Source organism: Echiichthys vipera, assembly GCF_963691815.1.
Source record: "Echiichthys vipera genome assembly, chromosome: 12".
Taxonomy (NCBI): Eukaryota; Metazoa; Chordata; class Actinopteri; order Perciformes; family Trachinidae; genus Echiichthys; species Echiichthys vipera.
The window spans coordinates 23,074,643-23,088,265 of record NC_139837.1 but is presented as its reverse complement, the minus strand read 5'-3'; the positions used below and the strand labels follow the sequence as shown (position 1 = coordinate 23,088,265).

The following is a 13,623-nucleotide window of genomic DNA, read 5'->3' as shown; positions in this document are numbered from 1 at the left end:
AGTAAAAATGTATATTTGAAACCAGTTGGTAAAAATCTTGTCTTCAGTAGAAAATGAAAGGGCTTGGGGTAATGTGCCAACATACCAGATAGGGAGGTCAACCAGTTAAGAAGAGCTAACAGCGTTGGTTTTGGTCTATTCGTGGGTGTTGACAATAAAAACAATACAGTTTATTACCATCCTTGTCCTTCCAGAGCCAAAGGTCAAAACAAATCTGATAAAAGCTGTAAAAAAAAAAAATAAAATAAAAGGAAAGAAGAGAAGTGATCCTATCCACAAACACACAATCAATAGTTGCACCTTTTATTATAAAAAATATTTACAAAGATGCTACAATGTTTTTTCCTTAATATAAAAAAATGCATACATTTTACAACGGTAATTAGTCTTTGAAGTTCTAGCTCCCATTCAGACCAGAGTGACATCCTTCAGGAGTGTTGTGGTAAGGTATTAAGCGTGTCGTAATACTGTATTTTTGTCAATACATTTAGTTTGCCTGAGTTAAATCTCTTCATCACGATAAGGAACAATTTTGAAAAATGCATTTGATTTTTCCACATCTTTAGGAGAAAGGCAACTGTTTGCATAAAGGAATTAAAGGACATTTGAGTCGTATACAATCATTTTTGAAACATGTATGACAGAGCTGCATAGTGATTTGAATAGTAACCCGGTTATTATTATTACTAATAATAATAATAAAAAAGTGAGGAATAAATAGGTACTGCATTCAAAACGGAGGGTGAAATTTGGATAAATATAATTTCATCGGGCCTCATGGTTGAATTGATACGTCAATATGGCATGTCTGTACCTAGATATAATAAATACAATAAATAAAACAACAATAAATTAGATTGGGTTAACACACAGAACTCTTCATTTGTAGATCTAACAAATGAGAGAAAGAAATATGGCTTCTTGATGCAGTTATCACCCCGGGGTTTCTCCAAATGCTTCAGGAAAAGAATGTTGTTGTTGTTGTTGTTGTTGTTAGATCTGTATGTAAAGCAGGGCAGGAAACTTCCTTGCATGTGTCCACTGGGTCCTGTAAACTCACCAGAAACAGTCAAGTCTTAACCAGCGTTTGGTTGGTGACTGGCAGTGAAGTCCCTGCCCTGCGTAAAGCTTTTGAGAAAATGAAAGAACAGCGCCTTTAAAGTGTGACGATGCCAGTCCTGACACCTGTTACAGTCGACTTGTTATACCAAACCATGGGAAGACACTGTCTCGAGTCTGGCTACATTAAAATCTTAAAAACCGCTTGGGAGGGAAAAATAATAATAATATCAAATGATACTTGCAAAATCCCCCAGCTGTATAATGCAAAAAAATATATTTCTATATACACATACGTACATATACATATATTCCATTCATAATTGCTCAAATCTTTAGGAAAATATGCATTGATTCATAGATTTGGATTTACAATTTGTTCTGGTTTCTGATGCATGTAGTGTGATGAATTGTTCCTCAGTCCATGTTACAATAAATAGAAATGGACAAAATGGCAGAGAATACGACCAGAAGGAGCTAGCTGACAGAATGTTTGACAGAATGTATGACAGACGTAAACATGGAAAAGTACGTAAATAAGAATGCATCATGGTATAGGTAATTATCTTTGCCCTCTCACGGATATTGTCAAGTTTTGGATTTCATCGACAAAGTAGGAAACTAACTGCTTCACCCACTGGCCAGCTTGGCTTGTCAATCTCAAAATTCATTCATTTTCACGTCACTACTTGCTGCCAATTAATTTTTTTTTTAATAAAAGATGAAGGTCCCGACAGCAGCTGCCGGCTTGCCTAAGTGGCAGTTAGAGCAGACTAACTACACCTCTACCAGTCTATCCCAAAATCTACTTGGCTTGCTGTTAATTTCCCACCTGGTCCCCAAAACCTCCAACAATCTCCATGTGTAACAATACCACATACAGAACATGCACATGTGTACTGTGCATAGTCTGGAAAGAGTCTGAGGGATCAGTACAGGCCAGAGGGAATGTTCAGAGTTTCAGGACCCCACTATGATCTCCATAATGTGGTCCAGTTCGTTCAGGTCTGACCTGCAGCTCGAGCTGGAGCTGAGGGCCGTCGGCCCGTGAGAGGAAAGGCTCTCCAGCAGATCGTAGGGCCCCATTTTTGGGGCGCTCTGCATGCCTGTCAGCACCGTATCGAGGTCATAGTAGGATGGGTCCACATCTGAAAACAGTTCCTCTAGCGCAGGGTCAGGGGGCGGCGCTGGGTGCTTGATCTCAAAAGTCCCAAAAACCTGCTCCCCTGTCCTGGACTCTGGGCTCAGGTGGTCCCGGTCTCCCTCCTCTCCTTCCGACACACACTCCTCGCTGTCCTCCTCTTCATCCTCCTCGCACTCACCGTCTTCCTCGTCTTCTTCCCAGCAGGGTCCCATGCCAAAAGGACCCGCTAGGTAAGAAGTAGAGGACAGCTGGGGGGAGACGGGCGACAAAGTGGACATGGTGACCTCTGTCTCCACTTCTCCCTCCATCACCACCTCCTCAGCGTGGTAGCCTTCCTCCAGACCGACAACTGAGAAGGGCTTTGGGCTCTGCCCGGCCTGAGCTGCCGCGTCCGTCTGCCGGCACAGCACCTCAGTGGCCACCAGGCGGTCTGCGGGACACTGTGCGGCTGCCAGGGCCTGGGTCATTATCTGCCAGGTGCCGTCCTGGGTCATCTCTTCCTGGATCTGCCGCACTGTGTTGGCGATGAGCACTGAACGGCACAGGTTCGGCTCCACCAGCATGTGGCAGAGCTGCAGCTTGATCAGCGACATGTCAAGCAGCGACTGCCGCTGCAGGCTGTATGAGGACGTCAGTGTCCGAGCTGCAACAGAAGGAGCCACCGGGACCTGGTCACCACTGGAGACGGGCTCCTCCCCAGAGTCTGAGAACTTGCGCTTGGTGCCCTTCGGGAACATGTTGTCTCTCTGTGGTGACGGCGAGGAGAAAGAAAGAGTCAGACCTCACACACTTATCCGATCATCAACTAATAAAACACACAATATGCCTACTATTCTGAATTTCACTAGCTAAGATCATAGTGGAAAAAAATAAGTGACATGTAATTACTGATGTAAATGTGTGATGTAATGAGGCTATGTGGTGTAATACTTGTGTATGGACATGAGGGAGCTAGGGCTACAATCTGGTCAACAGCAGCTGTAACTGTATAAGTAAACTCTACAGGTTCTAACTCTTTATGGACTACAGTAAACAGTAAATTGTTTGTTGTAGTTTTTTTCTTAAAGTTTGCTATACCTTTCCTGTTGAGAGGCACAGGCAATAGCAATGCAGCTTGGTCCCGGCTGCAGCGCTTCAAGTACTTTTGTACGAGCGACAAGCAGCTTTTGTTCAGCACCATTTCTGCCCATTTTAGGCCAGTCTGAGGCAAGACTCCTGCTGGGCGGAACAACCACACTTTTAACAGACCACTGAGCCACCGAAAATAGCATGGTTACCAACTAAATGCAAACGCTGCATCAAAGTAAGCACAGGCTACAGAGACCTTTGTCAGAAAACAAACACAGCACTCAAGATACATGATCAGTGCACATATATTCCTTCCCACTGCCACCTGTGATCAAGAAAAGATCCTAATCAATAAGGTGCTTTTAAGGGGGTGAAAGTGATAAGAATATGACAAATCATATCATTTACAATATCACAACAAAAGTTACCACCATGAACCACTAATATTTACAACGGATATCAGGTTTCCGGGTCTACACACGCCACGCTTAAAAAACTAGCAGAACAAGATTTTCACTTTCTCTCCACTGAGGGAGGGGTTAGAAATGTAAAGTCAACTTCCTTATTACACACCATTTGGCACACTCAGAGGTCTTACAGGAACAAAACAATACTCCTGCAAACATTAAAGGCCCCCTGACTCCCCCCACAATAAAATAAATAAAATAAAAAATAAAAAATCAGGATTCAAGTAAAAAGGAGACTGAGCTGAACAGCAGCCTTTATTCATTTAATTTTCCGGACAGAAAAAAATACTGTGTAGGGTCCAGCTGCTAAAAACCTGTTGGCAGGGGTTTGGGTGAATGAGTCCACCTCCTACAAATTCATATTTGTGATACATTTCTTAAAAAATAATCACAAAAATTAAAAAACCAGGGATACAATGGAAATAGTATTAATACATGTTGGACTGTAAAAGCATCACATTAGGGTTTACAGAGCAGAAAGCAAACAGCAAAGAGTTGTTAACAATTTGACAAGAAATGCCCACGTTACTGTAGAAACCAAAATTAAACTAAATGCACAAAAACACTGCTGCTATTGTCACAATGCATCTCCAACAAACCAACAAAATTAGTTTTTCTTTAAAATGCCAGGCGAATCCAACACCCCATAATCTGTCCAGATTACAAACCATCTTCAAATGAAAACACTGTAGCACTCGGGAGTGTTGTGCAAGATTTTACAGCCAAACAAACGGGGAAGGACAAAAACATAATTCAACATTTTACATTTAATCAACATCGTAATCAAACAAATGAGTGATTTCTAATGAGGGATCCTTTACTTCAGCCTTCGGGGGAGTGTTTCTTTAAACATGAAAACCTGACATAAACCAGAAAGAAAGATTAAAATTACAGCTACTGTCTTCAACTGATTGATCACATTATTATATAATCAAACAAAGAAGAGGATCTAATGTACACTGAATTGTTGGGAGCCTTCACTTTCTTTGAGTCCTCGCTTGCATAGGGAACAATTCCTGACAATGGACAGAATAGGGAAAAAAGTCATTTTTGAAAGAGCCCGAAGATCTAAAATACAAAAAGGGTGAGAAAACATTTATGGACATGTGTTGTCTTCTTGTGTAGTGCGTTTGTGGCTGGCCCCTGTTAAACAAGAGACACTAGAGAGGACTAAAAACAACAACAGTGTATAAAATGAAATACAACCAGGAAGACCTACAACTGAGAGAAAGCACACAGTTGAAGAAAAAACACTTTGGGACATAAAGGATTGTTTTTATTTACAGGACGATAGATAAATTTGTTTTTTGAACACCTTATATTTCAGCATGTTTGTGTTAAATCGCAATAATTCTGTTTGGAGATGAATACAGTAATAAATATTAATGATAACATATTTTCTTTATTGTAATAAAGACTCAGATCAGACTGGAAATGGATTAAACTGTATCTGAATCACTGAAATGTTGCACCTGTAGCAGACAAACATAGACCTACATGATGTAAAAAGGATAAATAAAGTGTATGGATTACTTTTAATCTCTGATAATAATGCTACTATGACTTTCTTTATCAATAAGTTTCAATAAATTCAAAGAATTCCCAAACATGATGGACATTGGTCAAAACACAAATAAATTAACACAAAAAACAAACTTAATTGTGCATAGGGGCTGAGCTAGTCTGCCTCCACATGTGTCTTTATGCATTGCATTATATTGCATCACATTCTCGGGTCAATGTTTTGCACATTCCTGCTCAAAATCTACACATCTTTCATTTAAAAAGTATATATTTTACACAGTATTTAATTGGATTTTTACTTAACTATGTTTATGATTCTTGATTTTTGCACTACTGGCTTTTAAATGTGTTTGTTGTTGACTACCAAAATATATGACATTGATATATTGATTTTAAGACACATCACGTCTGCTATAGATGCTCAACTGTAGTGACTGGGATCTAACTAATTTCCAGGCATTTAAACATACACAGTCCTGAATAATTAATACAGGTGGTCGCCCTATTTCAACGAGATTTATCAGGAAAATACTGACACATATGATGTTCAAAAACATGTCGAGCAGAGATCAGGAAAGAGAGTGGGGGAAAAACTGTTTCTAATACTACTGGAGTCAGATACTTGTAAGTCACTAAGTACATTTACTCAAGTACTGTACTTTAGCACAATGTTGAGGTACGTGTACTTTACTTGAGTAAGTTCAGTTTATGCTACTTTCTATTTCTACTCCACTACATTTCAGCGGATAAATGGTATGGTTTACTACTCTACATTTAACTCAGGCTACTTTACAGATACAGATGAACAACAAAAAAACAAAGTCAATAACATAGTAGGTAAAGATACACAATTAAAGTGATGTTTGTATCAATCTATCAATAACTATCATCTAATAATACAATATTCTGAAGTGGGCATTTTTGCATAATGAGTACTTTTACTACATATGTACATTTTGATGCTAATACTTTTGTACTTTTAATTAAGTGACAGTTTGAATGCAGGACTTTTACTTTAAATGAAGTGACAGTTTGAATGCAGGACTTTTACTTTAAATGAAGTGACAGTTTGAATGTAGGACTTTTACTTTAAATGAAGTGACAGTTTGAATGCAGGACTTTTACTTTAAATGAAGTGACAGTTTGAATGCAGGACTTTTACTTTAAATGAAGTGACAGTTTGAATGTAGGACTTTTACTTTTAATGAAGTGACAGTTTGAATGCAGGACTTTTACTTGTAATAAAGTGTTCTTACAGTGAGGTATTACTCCTGCTACTTAGGTAAAAGCCCCGAGTACTTCTTCAACCCCTGCATAATACTAAAGCTGGTGGCGCTGGCTGTTTGGAGTGAGATACTAGTATTACACGATTCTTTATAAATTGTCAGACAGAGCCAGTACATGCGGAGCTGGTGTAGAAACACCACTAACTAAAGTGAGCCCTGTATTATGATGCTAGGAGCCTGGAGCCAAACAAAAAATGCAGCCTCGCTTTACGTCAACGGCTCCTAACGTGACCCATCCCCCACTACTGCACACTGAAAACCCCTCCACTTTCACAGCTCAATGTACTAAAATGAATAAATACAACTTAAAACACGGCGGAATTGTGTCATAAAACATTTCCCCCGTCATTAACGTGAAATAAGCCGCCGGTTGGGAGCCGAGAGTAGCCGGTAGAGCCGTTTTAAAGAGCCGTTGGCCGTGACTGCCGCATGCTTTGTCTTTTCAGCATCGGAGCTTCAGAGCGACAACGAGGCCATTTTGCGCTAGTAGCTAACGGCTAACCGGCTACGGCTCTGACTTTAACGCGTATGCTAAGCTAACAGTGCTAAATATGTTCAGTGAAACGGGGACAAATAACACTCCAAAACACTTGGCATTCGTCTCACTTTGTTTTTTTTGTAGGCTATTTATTACTCACACTAAACTGCGAGCTAATTAGCCTTTAAAGCGCCCACCCACACATCCTCCCTCCGCGGTGCTTCCTCCTTTTCTAGCCCCAAAAACAAGAGTTTTTTCCACCGCGGCTGGGGCTGTTTAAGTTCCTAAAAAACAACAAACGGTCGCCCCGGGGAAAGCGGGTTTAACACGACTGTCGGGTAGACTGTTGAGGCGGTCGTACTCACCTCGTGTTTGTGTTATTTTATTCCCGTCTCGGTCATAGGATCGACGGCAGGGAAAGCGGAGAGATCAGGTTCAGATGAGATCATTCATGCCACGGCTTCAAAAACTGAGCTACCTCTGTCCTGCTGCTGCTGCTGCTGCTGCTGCGGAGCGGACGGCAGGAGGGAAGCAAGGGTAGGGAGGGGGAGGGGAGCCACAAAGACAGCCATATGCCTGGGATTCCTCTTAATGATCTCTGCCTGCTTTATGTGGAGGAGGACTAAACATGACTTAAGTCTCTATTAATACTTAGAGGAATAAATAAATGATTTCTCCCTGCTTTATATGGAGGAGGACGAAACATGACTTAAGTCTCAATTAATAAATTAATAAATAAATAAATGCATAAATAAATACAGGAATAAATAAATGTATAAATAAATAGAGGAGTAAATAAATGCATAAATAAATACAGGAATAAATAAATGCATAAATAAATACAGGAATAAATAAATGTATAAATAAATACAGGAATAAATAAATGCATAAATAAATACAGGAATAAATAAATGCATAAATAAATACAGGAGTAAATAAATGCATAAATAAATACAGGAATAAATAAATGCATAAATAAATACAGGAATAAATAAATGTATAAATAAATACAGGAATAAATAAATGCATAAATAAATACAGGAAAAATAAATGCATAAATAAATACAGGAATAAATAAATGTATAAATAAATGCAGGAATAAATAAATGCATAAATGTATACAGGAATAAATAAATGCATACATAAATACAGAAATTAATAAATTATTTCTCCCTGCTTTATATGGAGGACTAAACATGACTTAAGTCTCAATAAATAAATAAATGAATGAATAATAAAATGCAGAAATAAATAAATGCATTAATAAATACAGAAATAAATAAATGCATAAATAAATACAGAAATAAATAAATGCATAAATAAATACAGAAATAAATAAATGCATAAATAAATACAGAAATAGATAAATGCATAAATAAATACAGAAATAAATAAATTATTTATCCCTGCTTTATATGGAGGACTAAACATGACTTAAGTCTCAATAAATAAATAAATGAATAATTAAATACAGAAATGAATGAATAAATAAATAAATGATTTCTCCCTGCTGTATATGGAGGACGAAACATGACTTAAGTCTCAATTAATAAATAAACAAATGCATAAATAAATACAGGAATAAATAAATGCATAAATAAATACAGGAATAAATAAATGCATAAATAAATACAGGAATAAATAAATGCACAAATAAATACAGGAATAAATAAATGCACAAATAAATACAGAAATAAATAAATGCATAAATAAATACAGAAATAAATAAATGCATAAATAAATACAGAAATAAATAAATGCATAAATAAATACAGGAATAAGTAAATGCACAAATAAATACATAAATAAATAAATGCATAAATAAATATAGAAATAAATAAATGCATAAATAAATACAGAAATAAATAAATGCACAAATAAATACATAAATAAATAAATGCATAAATAAATACAGAAATAAATAAATGCATAAATAAATACAGGAATAAATAAATGCACAAATAAATACATAAATAAATAAATGCATAAATAAATATAGAAATAAATAAATGCATAAATAAATACAGAAATAAATAAATGCACAAATAAATACATAAATAAATAAATGCATAAATAAATACAGAAATAAATAAATGCATAAATAAATACAGAAATAAATAAATGCATAAATAAATACAGAAATAAATAAATGCATACATAAATACAGAAATAAATAAAAGCATAAATAAATACATAAATAAATAAATGAATAATTAAATACAGGAATAAATAAATGAATAAATAAATTATTTCTCCCTGCTTATATGGAGGACTAAACATGACTTAAGTCTCAATGAATAAATATATAAATTAATACAGGAATAAATAAATGCATAAATAAATACAGGCATAAATAAATAAATGAATGCAGCAATTTATGCACAAATAAATAAATCCATGGATGAATGGGACCTCCTACCTTGCTGTTAATAATAATAATAATAATAATAATAATAATAATAATAATAATAATAATAATAATGATATAATAATAATAATAATAATGATAATAATAATAATAATAATAATGATAATAATAATAATAATAATAATAATAATAATAATAATAATAATAATATTATAATAATAATAATAATAATAACAATAATTATAATTATAATAATAATATAATAATAATAATAATGATAATAATAATAATAATAATAATAATGATAATAATAATAATAATAATAATAATGATATTATAATAATAATAATAATAATAATAATAATAATAATAATAATAATAACAATAATTATAATTATAATAATAATAATACATCAAATGTGTATAGTGATTTTCCGGTTGCTGTAAAGCCTTTATTTATTCTTTATTCTTTCTATTTTATTTATGCATTTATTTATGTATACATTTATTCATACATTTAGTGATGCTTTTATTTATCTATACATTTATTTATTAGTTCCTGTATTAAGTTATACATGCATTTATTTATTTATTGAGACTTAAGTCATGTTTAGTTTGTTCTGCATTTACAGGGAATTTACATTTACTTTATATTTTATCAAATATAAACCAAATAATTAGTGGTGGGGGGATTAAGGCCTAATCAGAATATTCACAATTTATAATTACAAATAGTTGTCCCCTGTGGTGGAAAGTAACGTTGAACCCAGTGGTTTTGGCTTGTGGTCCTTACAAACAACAAACAACAAAAAACAATGGTCCTTTCTCTGTTTGTTGTTCGCAGCTCCACCAAAGAGTGATTTCCCAATAAACGTCATGGTTTCATGTAAATAAGGGACATTTTGGGCATCGGATGATACAGCTTACTTACCAGTGTTATATTAATGAGATGCTTGTTATTTTATGTGTAAGGTAACAGTAGACTCGACTTAAAAATGGCTTCCTTAACTTTGAACTTTTTCTTCTTTCCCCTCTCATTAATCATCTTATGACCCCTCTTATTTATCTGGTGACCCTTTTCGAGGGGCCCAGACCACCAGGTTGGGAACCACTGGACTAGATTATATACAAAGGAAGAGTTATATATCACTTCAAGCAGCCTCAAATATAAAACGCTACTTACACATGAATGCATCTGTCTAATGCAAGAGTCTAATGTCATATAATTATAATTATATATTTGTCACAGGGGGCATTTTTCTTTAACTTTATCTTAAATAATGTCGTACATTTTGCTGATAATACTTTCCAAGGATATTTACTTTTTTATTGTATTGGTATGTTTACTTAGCCAAAGAATCTGAGTACTTCACTGGCAACATCACACTGAAAACAATACTCTGTTACATCCTGCCATTTGTACTTTATAAGTAAAAGTTTTATAAGGTAATTATTACAAATATGCACTTAAAGTATCGCAAGTGATCAAAGCAGAAATACTTAATGACAGAAATACAGCTTCTGGGTCAGTTAGTTTAACAGTGTGTCTGATCTCGGGCAGCCAGGTGGAACCGGGAGGTCGTGGGCGCTCTGACATCTCGCGAGTACGTGGCAACGATGCGAGCGGATGTAGCCACAACTCTGGAGGATCTGGCGAAGCTGAGTGCGGCGAAGTCTGCAGAAGAGAGGGATGGTTGAAAAACAAACACACACAAAAAACGGGCTCTCACTCCATCTCAGCTAACAATCCAATCACTGAAATGATCTGTGTGGATTGGACACTCTGTGACTCTGTGACTCTGTGACTCTGTGACATAACAGGCAACAAGACGAGACTGTTGACTCATGACGGACAAACATGGACCCTTGTGCAGACACACACACAGTGTCTCTCTGACTGTCTAAAGCTGGACGGCAGCTCTGATTACCTCCTGCTGCTGAAACATGGTCTGTCTAATGGCATAATAAAATGGTACGATGAAGATCGTGTATTGTGCGGTAACGGGGGCGGGAGCAGATAAGCGTTTGATTGATTTAAACTAAGATCATGTGTGGTGATGATTGATCTGACTGACATGCCCGAAATAAGTAAGGTCATGCGATGTGGTCACATTCAGGAAAGCACAGTTACAAAACAGCTCAAATCTCCATCGTAACCAGTCATTCTGTCTGTTTACTTATTATTACAATCTTATTTTCCTAACATATTGGACAATTTTATTATTTGCACCATATTCCATCTTATTTACTAATAGAGATTTCCGGGAAAATGTTTTGGGTGTGACTTGTATTGATTAAGGGATGAATAATGTGACCACACTAGTACATTTTCCAACTATTTATGCAGTCAATAATAGAGACTTCAAGATCCTTCCTATGCACTTTATGCAGTTCACTGATTACAACACAGAAAGAGAGGCGTGTAAAAGCAATCGAATATCATATTGTATCTTGATGCAGATTATGTTTTAACGCCAGGCTCTTAAAAGTTCCAAGTTAATGTTAATTGTCACTGATATTTAGCAGCCAGTCTTTTCAGTAGTGTCTTTGTACTCTGATGCAGAGTCTTGGACACGTTACACCCTTTGAGGCAAAATGGTGTAATTATCATTAATTATCGGTGCTTTTTGATGGAGGTTTTTCTTTTCATTGGTCAGGAACCTATCAAAATGTTCTGGCTGATTGGGTGTGAGTCCGAAAAAGATAAACTGACTAGATTTCTTCACTGATTTGGGATCTAAAAAGTACAGTAATTATTCTTTATACCAAACCTGGAAGGGGTGTTTTTTAACTAACTAATGTAACATTAATACATTCAACTTCACAGCAAGGGGCGTCGTCATTCTACACAGGACCCCTGAACAACAGAGATTAAAGCACAGGTGTGAAACTAGTGCATCCAATTTAGTTGAGTTGGTTTCAGGGTCCTGACCAACACATTGTAAGGTGTTTCCTCAGTATGCACTGATACGTACCGCAGAACAATAATGAATTAGCTGTTTGAAACTGGAGGGAATGATTTGCCTGCTTACCGTCTGATATGTAAATTCTGTGGCGTGTTTACTGTGAGTCATGTAAAAGCTCTGGCCATGGCATTAGGGGTGCAGCTGTTTTTCTATAAACAGCTGTGAGGCTGGAACCAGGATTTCTTTGTAAATTAAAATGGATTATCTACATTTGTTGCTTCCTTTTCTGAATCAATTGATCAATAAGCTTCACGTGTTGTTTTAAGGAAGCAGCCCTTTGGATCCCTCAGTAAATGTTTATTATAAAAGACATTAGAACTAGCCTCCTAGAATAAAAAATAAGATATTGTGATAGGAGCAACACCAGCAGCAACTAAACATCGGGTCAGGGGTGTAAAATGGGGGAGCAATGACCCCTTCTCTACTTCCTACGCCCCTACACGCTCGGACCACACCCATCTTCAAACACAGCCTATTTTTTTACATACAGTCTAAGAATGTATCCTGAAGTATATCAGCCTGGTGTGACACACTCTGGAACAGTATGCAGCACTGTGCACTTTAAACATTGGTCTGCAATCCTCCATGAATCAGAGAAGAAAGACCAACTGTGGGGCGATCTTTAGTTAAATTACTATTCTTTTTTTCTCTTTCAGTTCTCTAATAATCTAAGAATGTAATCTGAAGTACCTGTTAATGTGGCCCGGCCTCACACACTCTTTAAACACTGGTTTGCGTTATAAATCAGAGAAGAAGAAGCGCTCAGGGTTCGATCATAAAATAGAGTTGTTGTTTTGTTTTTCTTCATTCTTACTATTATTTTATTTGTTCTCTATTATTATTTTTCCCACTATAACTATTATTTATTTTACGATTAATATATGATTGTTTATTTATTCATCATCAATATTATTGTCATTGATAATCTAAGAGAGTAACCTGTACCTGTAAGCCTTGTGTTACACACTCTAGTTCCTTAAAAATTCAGGGTTAGATCATAAAATATAGTTTTGTTTTTCTTCATTATTAATATTATTTTATTTGTTCTCTATTATGATCTTTATTATTAATGATTAATGTATGATTATTTATTTGACTCATTATTAATATTATTATTATTGAGTGAGTGTAACCTGTACCTGTCAGCCTGTGTCACGCACTCCGGGGCAGTAGGAGTCGCTCTGCACCTTAAACGTCGTTTTGCGGCCCGCCTCAAACCAGAGAAGAAGACGAAAGAAAGACGAAGAAGCTCCGGCGGCAAGC

The 13,623-nt window shown here is 35.9% G+C and overlaps 1 protein-coding gene across 1 annotated transcript; it reads right to left on the bottom strand.

Moving 5' to 3' along the window:
• Positions 1-290: 290 nt before the first annotated feature.
• Positions 291-7,512, bottom strand: cdca4 (cell division cycle associated 4). The gene is made up of 2 exons (XM_083924496.1): positions 7,392-7,512; positions 291-2,949 (listed from the first exon to the last, which is right to left on the bottom strand). Exon 2 carries the CDS (start codon positions 2,938-2,940, stop codon positions 2,020-2,022), a length of 921 nt encoding a protein of 306 aa, XP_083780622.1. The 5' UTR covers positions 2,941-2,949; positions 7,392-7,512; the 3' UTR covers positions 291-2,019.
• Positions 7,513-13,623: the final 6,111 nt, after the last annotated feature.

Bases quoted from the DNA above. Each gene is read 5' to 3' on its own strand.
- cdca4 (XM_083924496.1), bottom strand. From the start codon at position 2,940: ATGTTCCCGAAGGGCACCAAGCGCAAGTTCTCAGACTCTGGGGAGGAG.